At 37.2% G+C, this 19265-nt stretch overlaps 2 protein-coding genes across 10 annotated transcripts in view; one reads left to right on the top strand and one right to left on the bottom strand.

Moving 5' to 3' along the window:
- The window catches only part of LOC118733508 (transmembrane protein 94), a 15000-nt gene extending 9081 nt beyond the window's left edge, over positions 1 to 5919 (bottom strand). For 4 of the 5 annotated variants that reach the window (XM_036462920.1, XM_036462922.1, XM_036462921.1 and 1 more), the window contains exons 1-4: positions 5541 to 5919; positions 4728 to 5361; positions 3749 to 4475; positions 3528 to 3687 (exon numbers count right to left, since the gene is read on the bottom strand). In XM_036462920.1, coding sequence (XP_036318813.1) covers positions 3528 to 3687; positions 3749 to 4475; positions 4728 to 5361; positions 5541 to 5713 — 1694 coding nt within the window. In that variant the 5' untranslated portion in view covers positions 5714 to 5919. The remainder of the gene's footprint in view (positions 1 to 3527; positions 3688 to 3748; positions 4476 to 4727; positions 5362 to 5540) is intronic. The other variant, XM_036462924.1, reaches the window with a different exon arrangement.
- A 3982-nt stretch (positions 5920 to 9901) lies between these two features.
- Positions 9902 to 19265, top strand: part of LOC118733506 (protein tweety) — a 25829-nt gene continuing 16465 nt past the window's right edge. For 2 of the 5 annotated variants that reach the window (XM_036462919.1, XM_036462918.1), the window contains exon 1: positions 19071 to 19211. In XM_036462919.1, coding sequence (XP_036318812.1) covers positions 19071 to 19211 — 141 coding nt within the window. Of the gene's footprint in view, positions 10131 to 18619; positions 19212 to 19265 lie in introns of those variants that run through there. The other 3 variants (XM_036462917.1, XM_036462916.1, XM_036462915.1) reach the window with 3 other exon arrangements.

Below are 19265 nucleotides of genomic sequence, written 5' to 3'. Positions count from 1 at the left end.
AAATCAAATCAGCTGCTCTACTGATACTACCTGTTCAATGTACCTTGACTTCAAGTATATACTACATATACAAGCGACGTTAGCTAAAATAAATAACACATAAAATAAATCCGTATTAAAGACAGATTGGAAATTTCTATAATCAGACAATAAAAGAGCTAGAAAACGAGGTTTTCTCTCTTTCGCCTACGCGATTCAGGTACAAGATTAATGCATGTCATGCGCTCTGGCTTTCAAACCTGGGTAACGACCAGCAAGACCCACCAGACTGACGAGTAACTGCTGCAGGTCGCTGGATATGTTCATAACGAGCGCGAACACTAATAAATTGCACCTGAAAGGGGCAAACGGACATCTCCCTACGCTCCTCTCCCCATGGCTAAGTAATTCCAAGCACTACTCCCCCGCCTCACTTACAAATCACCAACGTCTGGTCTAACATCGACATGGGTTCAGAAAAATTGACCAACACCGCTCAAATAACAAACGACCTCAATCAGAAGCGCCCTTTGTTCTTACCAACTCTTGACCTGTCCAATGTCTTCGACACAGTCCACCAAGCCATGGAGACATCGCCTCATCGGCAATACACATCAGCACGAAGTAATGGGTGTCAAATTATGTAGTTGTGCAGCAGGAAATCATCGGTGTCATTCAGACGTAAAACATTTAAACCAAGGAGAAGCCCACACGGAGTACCACAATATGACGAACTATCTCGTATGCAATTCAATATATACATATCTAACTGTACGAACTCCAGTATCCGCCTCAGGGAATCTCGATCATCTCCTTAGCAGCTGACATTAATAACTACTTTGGGACGTTCCCACGACAGTCGGGTCTACGTAACCGGAACGACCAAGATTTATATCTGGCCAAGGACTGTCACTCCAGCAACACTCCCCAAAAAGTCTTTGGGGAATTTGTATGCTGCTACAACAACAACAACTACTTTGGGAAGGTCAACCGCTGCAAAATCTACGGACACCTTATTCACCAGCTAAACGAAATAGGTTAGGCTGCACTGGATATAGAGGAGGTCGATGGCACAAAAATACCAAGTAGGACGCCCTCCACCTTATTCTCTCGTGACTCCACGTGACACAAGAGTCACGCTGGCCCAACTCCGGTCCAGTAGGTAAAGTAGCCTCAATTCGGACATAGCCTCAAGAGAAACCGCGCGCTTCTTAGGGCTAAGGCTGCAAGAGTCGGATGGAGAAGAGCTTAGCGCTCAAAGAACCAAATAAGGCAATAGTAGATACGGTAATTGCAAAAGCTTTGCCACAGAGATTTTTGTTGAAGAAAAGACAAAGGAACAAGACCATTTCAGAGGTACGAATTTCTGCGATAGTGTGATTAGCTGGACAAAATTTTTCAAACTGGAGGATCAAAAAAATTACACCTGATGAAATACTATTGCAGGGAAGAGTGGTTAACCCAGAGATAATTTAGGTACGCCTTCTAAAGTGAAGCCATTCTAAAAGACCTACCCAAGAAGGGTTGAACAAAGTGCTTCCCAGCGTGCCTTCTAGAAGTGCTTTTTCTTCTATTTACAATTTACGCGAATATTTTATTATTATATTACTTATTATTATATATTATAAACTAATTTAAATATTCATTTTAGATTCCAATAAAACATATTTGATATGAACCTTAAATAAATATATGTATTTAAACCTTAAAGAAGTATGATTTTTATGAATTAAAGATGCGGCTACAACGACCCCGCCCAGATTGGTTAGTCCCTCAATGGAAGCGAAAGGCCCAGAAAGCGTGCAGTCTCGATGGGATCTGTCCACAGGGACAGGGGCGTTAGCTGGGTGGGGCTTTGAGGGCATGCGTTGGGCACATCCTCGTTTATTCTGCTCAGGTACGAGTTTAGCCTACTGCAATAGCCAGAGCCAAGTTGGGCTATTGTGGTGCGGGTCTCCCGAGGCAGACAAAGTTCTGCCACCGTTGAGCAGAAAAGGAGCTGCCCTTAGACGCAATGGCGCGCGATTTTCTAATTAGGAAACCCGGCAAAATTTAGAGTGACGTTGAACTAAATTTTGAGGTCCGAACGGCCGTAACAGTTGGCTTGGTGCAGTGCAGCATTTTCCAGCATAAAGAAGGAGGCAAAAAGAAATTGGTCTAGGTAGATATAAGAAGTACATATTAACTGTTAAGTAGACGCCCAAGTATCCTATCCCTACTTAATTGGAAACAAAGAGTGTTCGGAAATCGAATCAGTTAACTAAATTTAGTCTCAATGGGAAAGCAAAGGATGTGTCTCAGTAGTGGGACATTTTCACAAACGATTCGGTGAGTGTGATTTTAGAATTTTAAAAATAGATTTCTAATAATCGTGCTCAATTTCTTAAACATACGACATACTTTTAACTTTTTTTTACTAATTTATATCAATCGGTTATTTTTGTTTTAGCTGTAACCTGATTTATATTAATCCTCAAAATTTGATTAAAATTTAAATAGTATATTTTAATATAAACGTTTTCTCCTAGCGGCCAAACTGTTCAACAAATTTACGTGTGTAAAAACTCTCTTTCATTCAGATACTGATGCCGAAACTCAGCAAAATTACATAAAACAGCAAACTTCAGTAACACAATTAAATATTTGAAAAAGGTATGTAGTATCGAAATTGATAGAAATGAAACTACGAGATATTTATAATTAAACATAAAATTGAGTAAAACACAGGAGTTATTTACCACAAAATGTTAAAATGATTAAAGCAATTATTTACGCCAATTAGGTGTTACAACATGTTAGGACAACATAAACTGTGCAATTTTATAATTTTGAAAAATTTACATGCTGTAAGCTCTAAAACAAAAACTTCTAAAAGCAAGTATGATTAAATAAATAAGAGGAAAATGATGTTATTTTTAGTGCAATTAAACCAGTAGTCCATTTTTAGTATTTAAGGCTTCAGCATAGCCTTTTGAATGAGTACAAAAGTTTTTTCATTAATAAAAGCAAGGTAAAATATAGAAAATTTATATTTCAACTGCGTGTAATACAATACTTTAAAAGCGGCGTTATTTAAAACCAACATTTTCGGTAATCGATTTATTTGTTGTTGTTTTTTGGGAAAGTGCGTCAGTGTAGTGCTGTAGAAAATAGCTTCGCATCTTACAGGAATTTCAACAAATGTCGCTATTTCAAAATCATTTAGCGCATCAATCCGTTTTTTTATGTTTTGTAAAGACGTACGTAGCACGATTTCTGTTTAGACAGCCTTATTAAAATGTGCATTTAAAAAAATACTTTTTTGTTTTGAATAATTTGGAATTTGCATGACTTAAATTTCTTGATTGGTATACAACGGGTAATCTAAATTTCTCGCTTAATATTTGTGCAAAATACAAAAACCTAGTTGTATTGGAACAAAAATTTGGATACAGAAAAGAGTATAGAAGATAAATCATTTAAATTTGTAGATAAATATTGTTGAAAAGTAAAACCAATTACATATTCAACCAAAAGAAAGGGGCAAGCTTCGAAAATGAACTACGTACCCATGCAAAAAGCTAGTCAAACTGGAGTCAACGATGGCATACCGATTTGTGACAGGCACTAAATCTTTATCCAGCATCGCCACAGCGGTCACATGCCCACAAAATTGTGCGTAATGTGCATGTGTCAATGGTGAACAGGTGTTCAGCAGTATTGCAAGACCTGAAAATTACATTTAAATTCGTAAATAAAGATTTGACTATTCTTGGAAATTTGTATTCACCTAAGGGCTTAAGCGATTTAATATGCGCCTTCCATTCATGATCATCAAATTCCAAACGGAAAGGACAGTGCTGATCGTGTGTAAGATCAAGCACTTCGGCTACAATGCCACCATCCTTACTTTCTGCCTGACTTGTTCGGTTGCTCTCCGTGTTCAGTGTTGAACAACTAGTACTTCGCTCATCCAAGCGCTCATCTTCCGTTTCATGTAAGAAGAAAACCTTCTCGGCTGTCGGATTTGGCCATGAAAGTATGCCTTTCTTGTCTATACAACAGAGTGCCGTGATGGAACCCAAAACCTGAACTAAATTCGATGAGCGCGGTAGAAGCTCACTTTCACCATTCCATAGTTGCCACCAATTGCGGAAGACATTTGAACGTAGCAGCGAAATGTTATCATAGTCAAAGGTTGGACTGTCCAAATCTTCTTCGAATGATTTTTCGGAGTCTTTGGTGATAAGAACTTGTGGTATTCTGAGAAAGCACTGCAATCTTGCGACCCCCCACAAATTCATTGATATCCACATGATGGGGAAGATGAGTGGAAGTAGTGGTATCACGGCGGCTGCGGGTGTCTCTAGGAAAACGTATTTCCAGTAATGTTGCTCATCGGGATGCCTACCCGCACTAGGCGAACTGCTTAAACCATTTATGCGCAATAGACCGGCGAAAAGTGTCAGACACAGGGCACATATGAATCCCCATTGTTGGATGTACTTCGTCACCAGCTGCATATAATAAAAATCAAAGATACATTTGTTAACAGAATAAAATAATAAATCTGACCAATTCGAGATCGAATCTTTGGTATTTTCTTTTCTATAAGTAGACAATTTTTCCACTTTAACTAAGTAAGTCCAGATCATAAATTGATTTATCTTTAGGATCGCCGTTTCTGTTTTATTTTTACAAACTTGCGATTTTGTTTAGTTTAATAGTCGCATTTGCAAAAAGAAAACGGTAATATCACATTTACCCACCAAATAGCGCTGCTGATTGTAAATTGTTGATGGTCGTTTCAAAGAGTTCTCTAAAATAACACGTAAGTTATCCAGAAAGGGCGTGGTCTGCAAGCTACATACTAAATCAGGCAATGGTGCTCGCGCCAATGGGCGCACTGGAGGATCATTAACTTGTGTTGGACCATAGATTTCATGCATTTCAAATGTGCGCTTGCCATTCACCTCCGCACATGGGCCGGGTGTTATATGTCCCGGCCGTAGCACGATGTGATCGCCCCGTACTAGTAGGGCCCACGGCAGATTTACAATATTACCATCGCGATATGTCCACTGCAGCGACACGCAAGGCGAAATTGGACAACAAATATGCGGATAATTGCATGGTTGCCACTCGCCGCATAGATCACGTTCAGCGAGTCTTATATCGGCGAGTGCCTGGCGTGTCTTGCGGTAGATTTCGGTACGACGTAAATTGTTCTCGCGCACCACCACGCACAAATCCAATGATAAGATAGCCGCAACACAGATCGCAGCCAGATATGCGTCGGCGATTAGTAGCGCAATCATAGTGAATAGAGTTGCTGTGATTGCAGGCCATCCTAATGGTGTGTCGCTGGGTTTGACGAATGCCGAACGCAGTTTGCGATAGAAGCTGCAATGAACAACAACAAGAAATTTTGGAAGCAATCCAAATATTATTAATAATTAAGTATGCTAACAGGCAAACAATATGTACACACATATATACATAACTTTATCTTGACTAGACTAAACACACGCGCGTATATCATGTGTGTATATATGCATATAGTATACCCCTTGTACACTTACCTCTCCTTGGCATAGGTGGCTTCATGTTCCCGCAACAACTTTTCTATATCATCATGCAGACGAGCTAGTGCAACTCTCGTGGTTAGGCCATAATTGGGTTTTTCATGGGAAGCTCCTTCACCTAACGCATTTGCGTTTGTAGATACGGCCTTTCGTTGTGACTTCACGGACATCGTTGCTAGAGGCTAGAGTGTGCTTGCCTAGAGTTTACATTGAGAACTGCTGCAAACTGGAATTCCAATTTTTGTTTAATTTGCTTTGGTCTTTGTCCTTTTTTATCGGTCACACACTCTACTTTAATTGCATTTTTCGGCGATTTACTCCAAACACAAATAAATTGCTAAAATTCGCGATGAGAATAAAATCAAAAAGTCAACAAACAAAAATAACAAACGTCAAAAAACTGTCAGCTGTCAAACTCCCTGGAATTTTTCTGGAATGCACTACCGGAAATCATAGGAATGCACTACCGGAAGTAAAGGGCAAATACTGCAGAGATGCCGTTACATTATGGTAAAATTTTAGAAAAATGTTTCATGGTGAGTTTTTCAAACGTAGAATGTAGAATATAATTTTGACGCAGAAAAAAGTCTCATATCTGTTCCTGTACTTGTACATAGCTAGCTATTTCACCGCACCTAAATCAAATAGCGCCAGTTACCGCTCTATTCCAATGCCTCTGACAAAACTCATAGCATATCAATAACTCGAGGCCTTTCCCAACGTAAAACCAGCTCTCGCGCAAATGTGAAAACCATCTGAAACCCGAAAACCGGTTCCTCTGCCGTACTTTACGGTTCTATTGCCGTACTAAATGCATTTCCAATACCTATACCTATCAGTAATCTAAGTTTCTCTTTTGGAAGGCTGATTAGTTGTCGGAATCTCTTCATATTATAACCCTTCAAAAAACTCTGTGCTTGAGCTTCGCTAGTTAAGTTCCCTCAGTGTGTCTCTCTTTTCTCTGAGCTCTTCCTTAGTATTAGGAAGTGCTCCGTGTCAGTTGGTGTACAATTTACTGCCTCCATTGCAAGACAATCTTCTACATCATTTTCCTGTGTTCTATTTTGGCCTGGTACAAATAATATCGAATATATTCCATATTTCTTGACCTTGTACCCTTGCTTAATGTGACCAAGCGTACTTATTTCGAAAGTACAGTACTTCGTACTTCGCAGTACCGTCAAAAGTACTTCTTTGCAATATTTTGTACTTCAGGTTCTGAACTACTCCGATCTTCTGGACTATCGTCACATGGCCTGGGCGATAAATTCGTTCAATCCCTGCAAGTCGCCGGGGACCGACGGCATCATAACTACGCAGCTGCAAAGGACTCTCCAGGTATCGTGCAATTGGTTGGCTCCTATTTATGCGAACTGTGTGAGGACCGGGTACATTCCCAAGGCTTGAAGGGTAATCAGTGTTGAGTTCATCCCGAAGGCCGGAAAAGACCCTCATGTTTCCCCTAGTGATTTTAGGCTTAACAGTCTGTCTTCGTTTTTGCTGGAAACGCTAGAGAGACTGATAGACCTGTACATAAGAAACGCTAATCCTCGTGACTGTCTTTCAAGAGCTCAACACCCTTATTGCAAGGAAAGGTCGGTGAATTCTGCCCTGCACACATTGGTAAAGTGGTTAGAGGAAGCCTTCGCGCATATAGATTATGGAGTAGGGGCCTTCCTCGATATCGAGGGGCCTTCCAGAGACAATGGTCAAGGTGAAAACAACATAATAAGGCCCATCCACAGCTTATTTCGTGACAGAGCTGACGCGGTAAAGTGGAGGAGCGCCTGCTCTCAGCGCACAGTCTCTCCCATGCTCTGCATTGCGGTTGTAAACGACCTTCTAGAGGAACTGGAAAAAGCGCGCTGTTGGGTGATCGCTAAGAAGATGATTTGCAACTTGAGGCGATTTATAGACACTCTTTTTGTTCTGGCTCAAGGTTACCTGCACCCAATTCCCAGCAAGACGGAACTGGTATTGTTTACGAGGAAGTACAGATATCCGTTGCGGCCCTTACATCGAGTAGGGGTGTTCCTCTGCGGCTTTCAGACAGGGTCAAGTACTTACAGTTGATCCTGGATAGAAAGATGTAGAAACCTAATACTGAGGAAAGGGTTTGAAAGGCGTCGGTTATATTTTACTGCTGTAGGGGAGCTATCGGTAAAAGGTAACGTCTCTCCCCTGGAGTTCTCACAATGGATCGCCCTTATCGCTACTCTGGAGGGCTTTGACTTCGCCCCGAACACATTGATTACAGCGCCTCCGAAAAGGCTACCAGAATTTCCTTCTCTACCCATATTCCCTCAAGAGAGGACCGGGTAGGGCGGGGTTACTCGAATAAGAGAGCGGTAAACTTCTTCACGGACGGATCAAAACTTAGGGATAGGGTTGGTGGAGGTTTATTCAGCCGAAACTCTCCACCAGAACTATGTTCAGGCTTGCGGAGTTCTACAGTGTTTTTCAGGTGGAAATAGCTGCCATCAAAGAAGCGGTAGACCCACTGCTAAAGGGTGTGATGGTGCACTCGAAATCGGTAAAGGAATGTCTGACCTCTCTATCAATCGCACTTCTTATTAAGGCTAGTTTAGGTGCCGGGTCACAGTGACATCGCCCAAAACTGCGTGGCTGATGACCTGGCATTGGGAAGGCACCCTTAAAACGTTAACTCCAGGTAAGGAGTAACTAGGGACGCCTCTGTCCTCTTACGGTAAACTCATGGATGGTTGGGTCTTGCTCGTTGAGCGCTAGACTAAAACTCATACTTCGTACTCGCGATAATGAAATTGCGTAGGTACTCTACTAAATATTTAATAAAATGAACAAAAGAAAGCGATGATCTTTTTATGAAAAAAAAAGAAAACAAGACGTTTCTCTGCGGCATAAATTGTTTGTATAAGGCAGTTCAAAATACTTTTTGCACCGCAAGATACGAATGAGCCATCGTTACCCCTTCAAGGTGCCGACAAACACGTCAGCTCTGAAGGGCTAGGGGTGGGGTTCTGACTGGCTATTGTGCACTTGCTATTCACGCGGTAATTTCTACTGATCCCTTTTGTATCAGCTGTAAAGAGGAATATGAGGTGGAATCATCTCCACACTTTCTTTTAGACTGTCTAACCTTCACGAGGCTAAGATGGAAGTATCTTAGCTCGCACTTCTTAACTAATACTGAGCTCTCAGGAATCGAAAATAGCCGCATTCGAAATTTGGAGTCGTCGTTCTTTCTTCTGACGGTTAAGGTCTCTGTATGCTAAACTTGCTAAGAGAGAGTTTTTATTTGAGGCCACGAACACCTGTCGACTTAAAGATCGGCTTTCAATAATAAAAGAACATCTTCCATTGGTGTTTCTCACACAAATTTAATTCCTCCTCTGCTTTATGAACCTCTGGGCTTCGTCCGTCAGTTCGTATAGATGCCTTATGAGGCGCCTTGGGTGCTCACGGTCGGTGACACATTTGAGCCTCATCGTGTAGATGATGTTGTGGCGACATCAGAAGGCATTAGGTCGCTGTCCGGAATACCGTGTTTTGTTAGGTCTGCAGCTTCGTCCACTGCGTCCTTCTAGTCCGCGTCAACCACACAGGTACTACATAGTTTAAAACCGGCCAACCAATTGCCTTGTATGTTGCCAACAACGTTTCCTTGTCTTTGTTCCAAATGCTGCCGGATAGCAACTTGGGGACCTTGTTGCGCCGCTCTATTCATTAAAATCCTAATGTACACTGCCCGTTTATTGAAATCTTTGAGCATTAGCCACTCTAAATTACTCCACTTTTCAGGTCAACACAAGTGGCTACTATAGTACATACATATTTATACTACAAAGAGCTGCTTTGATAGGGTAATGCATATGTACTTCCGGCATTGGCTAAGTTTCCTTCCTGTCATCGGTTAACGATGTGAATATATTTGTATATGTGAGTATGAGCAAATAGTAGGATAATTATTGTGGGACATACAAATGTACATATAATAATTCGGCGAATTGACACATCTACAACAAGAGCGCCTGAGCTTTTGATTACAACACCACATACATTGTAACAAGGACATAACTGTTGTTGTTCTAAAAAATCAGGATACTTGCCAAGCATACAAAACAAAGCGATAAAGGCATAAATTATTGAAATCTCACAGGGCAATCACAACGAAAATGCGCACTAACTTTCACGCGCTCTCTCTCTCTCTCTCTCTCTCTCTCGTAGGTACTCTCTATTCCCATTTTAGCAGTGTACTTGAATCCTGAATCCTGTTCCGTATATTTATTTTTCCCACAAATTGTACATACAATCTGCGAATATGTACTTTTGCATATTTGAGAGCTCGTACTCGTATACCCAGCAATAGAGGGTGTGACCGGGTTAAAAGAAAAAAAATTTCATACTAGGTTCGAAGCTCAGAATGTGTGGTTCATGCGTTTCGGCTGCCGTTTGAAATCGACCGTCGGATACAAAGCAAAGTGAATTTGGGGAAAATTTAATTTATTTAATACTAAATGAAAAAGTAATTAAATGTAAATGAAATGAAATCAATTATAAAATGTGTAATTAATGAGTGTGAAAAAACTGTTTGCGAATTGCTGAAAAGTGAGTCTGATATGGAAAATGCTGCGAATGATTTTTCAACTAGCTATACTTATGCGATTATAGTACATAGTTTCTGCTGGCTGTAGTCGCCCTAAGTGCATTTGAGGGCGAAAATTATGTATCCATAAAAGTTTTACGAACGCAAAGTTCAAAATCAAAATTAAATATTAAATAAAATAAACTGAAGTGATTGAAAAAAATATACGAAAATATTGAAAATGAAGACTTTTCGATCAAAAATTGTGCAAAAATTTAGTGAAGCAACTTAAAATATGTATAGCAAAGAGTAAAAAAATTAAATGATGAAAAACAAAATTTGATGATAGTTTAATATACACACATAAGTGAATACATAAACACTTATCGTTAAGTGTAAAAAATTGAATTTAATAGCTAAAAAATAAATTTTTCCAGCTACACAGTTTTTGTGTACTTCAAAAGCTTTCGGGAGCTACAAAATCAAGTTTAAAGTTCATTCTTAAGTATTTGCAGTGCTGCAAAAACTCTTTAATTGCACTTTTTTTATTTTAATTAAATCGTAACAACTTTGAGTCACTCCCTGTCTGCTTGTGTCTGTGGGATATGTTCTAATATTTGTGCATTGCAACGGGATGTTTGTATGTATCTCTGCGGATAATTGTATGTGTTTTTGTTTTTGTGTGCACCAATGGTTAAATCTATAGACAGTGGCTGTGGCAGAGCTCATCCTAACAGCATCCATACGAACAGCGCGCGCGCACACACACACACACCTACACCCACAAATCTACTTGCAATTACTCAACCAGCAAACGTTCCACCATCCCGCACAGGCCGTGTTCGTTCATCACCACCTCCCCGCTCATTACACGGCAAGCTTTGTCCACCAAACACAATACTAGCGCGACTGCCGCAGTCGTTGCCGACATCTTGTAGGCAAGCAGCCAACCCCCTCAAACTCACAACTTGTGTGCGCCATGGCAATGTGCATTTGCCCAGCGACCGTCGCACAGTGGTCAATAAATGGAATTTAATGTTCATAATTCACTGGAGCCTTCATTTCTCAACCGATTTGATTAATTATTTTTTTAAATGAAAGCTAGTTGAGCCCAATTTTCGAATTTCTATTTGTTTGTATTAAATTTTTTAGTGCAAAGTGCAGAAATTGCGCCAATTTTGAAGAAGACCGATTCTCCTCTTCCAGCTAATAAAAGTTTCATAATAAAAACTAGCTAAAAGCAATTGTAGTGTTCTCCTAAAACAAAAAAAAAAGATTAAAAAGTAATAATTTGAAATGTTATAAAAAAATGCTACCAAAAGTATTTTTTTTGTTTTTAGTTTTTATAAAAATTTTGGGTATGCAGTTTTATAGATTACTAAATTTTAGTACAATAAAGTGCAAGTTGCAAGTCGCTAAGAGCTCGCGTTGATTTTTAATAATTTTTTCGCTAACATTTCGAGCACATCTGCATGCCAGATGGGAAATAAAAGCGTTTGTTATGTTATTAAAAATCAACGCGAACTCTTAGCGACTTACAACTTGCACTTTATTACACTAAAATTTAGTAATCTATAAAACTGCATATCCAAAATTTTTATAAAAATTAAAAACAAAAAAAAAAAATACTTTTGGTAAAATTTTTTTATAACATTTCAAATTATTACTTTTTATTTTTTTTTTGTTTTAGGAGAACCCTACAATTGTTTTTAACTAGTTTTTATTATGAAAATTTTATTACCTGGAACAGGAGAATCGGTCTTCTTCAAAATTGGCGCAATTTCTGCACTTTGCATTAAAAAATGTAATACAAACAAATAAAAATTCGAAAATTGGGCTCAACTAGTCTCTTGCAAATTTTATTAGCTTTCATTTAAAAAAATTAATTAATCAAATCGGTTGAGAAATGAAGGCTCCAGTGAATTATGAACATTAAATCCCATTTATTGACCACTGTGCGTCGCGACGTCCGTTGCATTTTACGAGAGTCATATCCTTGTCAGACGCAAGCACGTCCTTATTGATATAAAACTACTCGTACGTAGGCAGACGTAAGGTGTGTTTTGTGTGTGTGTGTGTGTATGAGAGTGGCGACCCGACCCTCGCGCAGTACACAATAGGAAGAGACACTGAAACAGGAACAGCAATAACCGCAGTTATACGCGTTGCACACGAATTCGATGTGGTTGTTGTTGTGACGAACTTAAAAAAAAAAGGATTTTTAATCAATATACTTTATAAGAACACTTGCTTGCTGACTGATATGGCAACCACATGAATATATAACAGGATAACCAGTGGCTCTTGTCGTTACCGTTGTTGGCGTCGTCGTCGTCGTTGTCGTCATCAACGGTAGTCGATGGTGGTGAACGATAGTAATGCTGAGAGAAAGCCACAGGATATACTATACATACGCATATGAGCTGCCGCTAACCGGGAGGCACAGCATATACTACTATGGCAGATAGATGAGATAGAGAGAGAGAGCGAGAGTGTTGGACATATAAACAACTGCTATTTTTCTCCAGAGTCAAAGTTAACTGCATTTCCTGCTCTCAGGAAACTCGAAACAATTGTTTCTTTTGAGAGCACACCTTTAGGGCGAATTCGCCGGCTATTGCGCAAGAATGCATTGTCGGTGTACCAATGCCGAGAGTAAACGTAAACAAACAAATGGGCGCGATAAGGATATATTTACATACCTAAACTTAATACGAGTATTAATACGCTTGATCTCAGGGAAACAGGAGAGAGAGAGAAAGAGACACATTTTTATAGTTTATTAGTTCCTTGAGCTCAGAATTTTTTGCTCACTCCGAGTATTTTTGGCTCAAAAAAATCTTATAGATTCCGGGATAGAAATTGTAAAAACATACATACTTACATACATATATATATATATACATAGTATATGCACAACAGCGAATGTCCTTACGGAGCTTAAAGTACTATAATGAAATTATCCCTTTGCTGATATGTACATATGTATTTGGAACGGATTTATCCACACGAGACTATGTAAACACTCTAAGCGGCAGACAAAATCTAACGGTTCATAGAATATGTACTTACATATGTATATAGAGGACGTGATTAGAAGGGAGTGGATAAAGTAAATTCATAAAATAAACTCATTTTTATATTTAATAAGAGTAACGAACAGACTCTATTTTATTTATATTTAATAATCCCCTTTGTGTGACAACATAAAGGCGCATGCCAAAAATCGGAGGAGAAGCTCGGCCAAACAGTAACATATGTGTAAGCGCCAATCTAAAAAAAAAATCAAGTGTTGTCTATGATTTGCCGTTAGAGTTCAAGAACCGTACAACCCACTCAGTCTACGCTTAAAATCTCTAAGCGAAGTCCCGGCAAGATTTGTAAACTAAGACAGATCTTGTACTGGTTCTACGAAAACCTGCAAAGAAAAGTAATGGCAGACTCTCCCAACGATAAAACTAACAAACAAAATCTTGTTTTCGGTATCTTACTGAGGGATTTACGGGCAATATATCCCCAAGAAGTAGGTTTTTCGAAAGACTATACGCTACAGCTGCATACGTTTACATAGTCAGCAAAATTTTCTAATAACAGAACCCGAGCAACCAAACAATTTATGGGGTTGACCATGAGTTTATTTCAAACCGGAACAGTATCCATTGTTTAGACCAAGGATAGGCATATTGTAGGAGTACATATATATGTACATTAGCGTGGGCCGAAAATCCGCTTTTTTAGAACTTTGATTGGTAATAGCAAAAATATGGTTCACTATGCTCTAAAAACAATCTGTGTGAAATATGAAAATTTTTGGTCAATATCTTAGGCTCGCCCAAGTCCATCAAAGTTCAATATGGCCAAAAAATAAAAATTAATAAATTAATTAATACATTTTTTTACTAAAATTGCAATAATCTTCTAAAGTATTAGTCCTACATAATTAGGTATATGGACCTTTTTTGTAGAGAATCGAAGTTAGCTAAGGAAAAACTTTTTTTAGTACTTGAACTTTGATGGACTTGGGCGAGCCTAGGATATTGACCAAAAACTTTCACAATTCACACAGATATTGCGTTTCTTGATTTTTTGCATACAATTTTTTATTATGTTTTATTATAAAATATTGGGTTTTGTATAGGCTTCGTGGATCTAATGTGCGGAAGTGAATGTAAAAAAAAATTTCTTCAGTTCATGACCAACGTTTCGCTAAATTTCCTTAGCTTCCTCAGAGGCGAAAATCTTTATTAAAAAGAACAACAAAGAACATTAAAAAAAATATGCTACACATAGGCCAGTTTCTATATATATACATTTATTACAAAAGTAGTAAACTTTTAACATTGTATACATACAAAAGACTAAAAAAAACTTCCATATCGTTACCTTAATATAGAAAGAGCCTGTCTCACATCGTCGCTGAAATACACAAAGCCAAAATTCCCTTTTTGATTTATTATGATGCATTTCATAGAATTATAAGTCCGAACATCATTTTAAGCAATAAAAAAATTAGTTAGTTACGGCTTTTTTGCTTTTCTACGTCTATATGAGTTAGGGCATTCCTATATTAAGGAAACGATATGTATACATGTAAAAAACAAAACTTAAAACTTGAACATTAGTAACAGTCGCCTTTGATAATCTTGTCATCAGACACCGTAACAGTTATAACTTTTATTATAAAAATCGCCCTTTAATTTTTTTTTATTTTTATTTAATTAATCCTTAAATAATAGATATTTCTGATTTTTAATTTATAAATCCAATATAACAATTATTTTTGATTTTTAACTAAACAATCTGCAAATAACAGTTATTTTTATAAATTTTTTAAGTCATACATATAAAAGTCATTTGTATAAGTCGTAGTAAACTTTTGTTCACTAACACCTTCTAACGAAAAATTATAATGACTTTTAAACGTATGACTTAAAAAATAAAAGTCGGTGACTAATTTTTATCGATGAATTTTATAAATAAAAGTCTTCAATAACTGTTATCTAGTAGTAGTATCACAGTGCGTAGTTAACTCCGAATCGACAGTTAACTAGAGATTTTCAGTACAAAAATCTGTAGTTAACTCCCGATTCAGAGTTAAGTACGCATTGTGAAATTGGCCCTAAGACATATATTATAAAAATTATTTTGGATTTATTAAATTAATATCAAAAATAATTGTTTTTTTTATTTGCATAAAAATTAAAAAAAAAATCAAATTCTCGTTGGAAAAAGAAATCGATTGGTATGTATTACATAGTTATAGAACATTTCCTTCATAGTGAATTTTTCAATGACAGCGTTCATCAATAACTGTTATGTTCCGGCCCTGCTTGTCATACTGATTTATATTTTCATGAAGTGAAGAAAATTTATTTTTTTTAATCTTTATTTTTGATAAGCCAAAAAAATTAAAAAAAACAGAGATCGTTCCTCTATTTAATAGTAGATTTTTTGCTCTTAGAACGTTTTTTTTGTCACTTACAAGGTTATTCGCGGCGATGCTTCTAATATCTCAAGTCCTGTGCCACCTAGCGACTTAATTCATCTCACATATTGCATTGTCATCGGGTTCAGAGCTACATTTGAGATTTCAAGACTTAAAATTTGATTGGAAGATTTGACCCAAACAAACTAGACATATGCACATTAAAGCTTTTAAAAATGCTGGCTAGTTTTGATCTCTTGTATGATTCTATCACTTTTGTACGTAGCAGTTTTTTAAGATAATTCTAGATTTCTTATCATATCATTTAATTCCTTTTGGGCGAAAGGTTTTGCTTTGTAAATTCTATTCCTTTGAAACCACTGTCACTGCTCAATTCATTGAAGATTTCTTTGAATGTTGGGTCACAGATGAAACAAAATTTTGGAATAGGAACATACTTTGAATGTGGCAAGTGTATTCAAGTCGATTTTAAGCCCGAACAATTGTTTTTGTTTATTTTACGTTACGAAAATTAAAACACTGACCCACTGTCTCAAGTGTTCGCATCACAGTTTTCAAACAATTAGAAGCATCCAAGCTTGAATTGATAATTTTCGTTTTGAAGTATGTAGTAAAAATAAGTACTTTTCATTAAATCTGTCATAGGGTTTCGAAATTTTTTAACTGTGTATTTACCACAAATGTAATTAAATACTTTTGGCTCATTACGTAACTTCTACGAGATGAATACATGCTATTAAAATCAGTTTAGTTATTTATAGAAACTACACGTAGGAAAAATAAATAATTGTTTTTTTGTGTTGTCAAGGCACACTTCTTAAATCGTGGACCTGTGTACAGGGTTGCCACTTTAATAAATTATTACCAAAATTGGTAGAAAAATTGAGTGAGAAATTTTTGTTCATTTTGGTATATTTTTGTTAAAGTATTTTGCTTTAAAGAACAAATAAAACTTTCGTTCCCGCTTTACTTTTTCGTAGTTATCTTAATAAGGTAGATTTCTTTTCATAAGTGTATCCCTATATTTTTTAAATAATTTTCGAACACTTTACTTTTACATACATATAAACCTGGCATACCTTGTTCTAACATAATATTCACAATTATTTTCATGAACAATTTTTTACGTTATTTGTTTATGAAAATATAGTTCATACTGTAATATAAACCATGTAAAGCAAAGTTTCACGCTTTAAATAAAGTTCCCAAAAATTGGAAAAATTTTCAACAAAATTTTCAACTTTTTATTCAGAATTTCCAGAAAATTTTCGAGTATGCAGTTTTTTAGCCCATAAAAAAAATAAATCAACGTAAGTTTTTATAAATGGATATTGTTAAATGAACAAAAACCACAAAAGGCCGGCGTTAATAGAATTAAAAAAATAAACGAAAATTTTTAACTGCACATTGTTATTGGTTATATTAAAAATCCATGGGCTTTAAAATTGCATACCCAAAACTATTCTAAAAATTCAAAGTAAAAAACTCGAAATTTAGACGAAAATATTTCTATATTTCTATTTTTCTAAATGTTTTATTTGGCTCTAATCCTTATTTGTATGGGTTTGGTTAAAGCGGAAACAATATTCTTATACAAACAAAAATAGCAAACACATTTTTACTTGAAAAACATGGTGAATATTAAAAAAAGTCACCAAGGAGTTTTTTGAGTGACTGAATTTGTCTATAATAACTCCATTTGAAATTTCGTTATTGCCTTAAGTTTCATCATTTTCGATTTTGGTTGAAGCAAAACCGAGAAAATGCCATTAATACTTATGATCTCAAATATCATATCTTTAGTTAAATAAAAAGTTTATTAATAAAATTTTTTTAATTAATAAAAATTTTTTATTTTTTTTGAAATAGAACAATATTATAGTTTTTTATTAAAATAACTAAAACAAGTTATTGTTAGACATTTTCCAGATTTGGTAAATTTTTTTTTCAAGTGAATGGTAAGTATTTTTTTCCTCAATGGCAACCCTGCCTATGTAATGCTTTCGACAATTAAAAACTTGGTTGGCCGATTTCATACGAACATGCAAATATGTAAATACCTCGCTGAGGAGGGGAATCAAGCAACATAGCATCACAAAACACTGGTAGCCGGTGACCCCGACAATATAGGCAAATAAACTTGTGTGCTTTTTCACCGAAGGGCATATTTATCTTACGGATTAAGTTTGGTTGCCTGGTTCGTGTCTTACTTTCCCAAATACAAATGTTCGTATATGCTTATGTACAAATTTACGCGTTAGTAGCGTATGCAATGAATCACAGTTACGGGCTTAAGTGGGCTATTTGAAAAGCTACATACATAAGTAGTAAAGTACGAGTAAAATGAATTCTAAGGTGGCCAAGTCGTAGTTGCGAAGATGTAGCATAATATCCTACCTAGTATGTAAGCAGCTGTTTTCTATGTGTAGATAGTAACAATGACGCTTCCTTCCATCATTCATAATGTGCAATTTTGCCGTATTGAAATGCATTGTGGCTGTGTGCGCGTAATCACATTTATGTCAACGAATAATCGAAGGTAATGAGTGTCCCGTGAGTGTCATTAAAAAGTGCACCAATAGCGATGGCAAGGAAGTTGTATGCACCCATGCACCCAAGTCTTCGACTGACACAAGCAGACATGCTCCAAATGTAAAATATGTACTACAAAGGGACGTGCCTCATACACCCACGCACATCCAAGAAAACATGCCACAACTGACGGTTGATGGCTGACTGACAGTCAAGCAAAGCCGACATTTCAAGTACTTCTCGAGATCGTGATCTGTGTTGCTTGTGGCTGTGCTTATTGCACATACATACATACATATTTAACTAGAATTTTGCCTTTGTATTTGCCTCTATTCTTGTTTTGTTGCACACTTGACACACTTCCGGTGCTGTAATAACCCTAAATTTGTGTGTGGGTAATATTGTTGCGCGCAATAATTTAAATATGTATGTGTTTGTGTGCTCCAATTCATTAAAACAAAAGTCATTCTTCTTTTAAATTTTCTTTCTTTTTTTTCGGTTTTTCCTTTTTCGCCCCCAACAATGGCTGCACAGTGTAAAGTGTTTAGATGTGTGGCTTCGTTTCCTTGTGCGAAAGAGGTTCAGCCATTAAATATCACAACACAACCGCACAATCACATCAGTTGCAGCCCCAGCATCAGTATCCAGGATCTAAGTAGCTCTTTGGTGTCATCGTCGGCGCCGAAAGCGTCACCTCTGTTTGCGCAACGAAATCTCCTGCACTGCCACCAAACAAACGTGTTCTCACATACATACGAGTACATATATGCATGAATACTATGTTCAGCAGGGACTTGCTGGTCGTCGTATATTAAGCATCGTCGTCCGTCTTCGAGGTCCTTGTTGTGGCTTAACTTATAAACGGATTTGAAACACACACACACACACACACACACTCACCAAAACGACTAAGAAGTGAGAAGAAAGCGTAACGGAGAAAGCGTTGCGAAAGAGACTTTAAATTAATTGGGGCTTTTGTGTGAAAATGGGTGATTACCATCATGAGTACACGGACCAATATAAGGTGCCGGTTATCGCGAAGCTTCTGCACGCATTGCCGCACTACAACATCACTTTCCACAAAATCAACAGCACATTTCGCCCGAATGATGAAATATATTTGGAGGTGAGTAAATATGTAGATATTCAGCCTTATCCTGAGTTTCGCCCGAAAAAAAAA

Source organism: Rhagoletis pomonella, unplaced genomic scaffold (assembly GCF_013731165.1).
Source record: "Rhagoletis pomonella isolate Grant_MI unplaced genomic scaffold, Rhpom_1.0 Rhpom_scaffold_00002, whole genome shotgun sequence".
Lineage (NCBI taxonomy): Eukaryota > Metazoa > Arthropoda > Insecta > Diptera > Tephritidae > Rhagoletis > Rhagoletis pomonella.
Note: the sequence above shows the minus strand (reverse complement) of the source record. Positions and strands in the feature narration are given on the sequence as shown.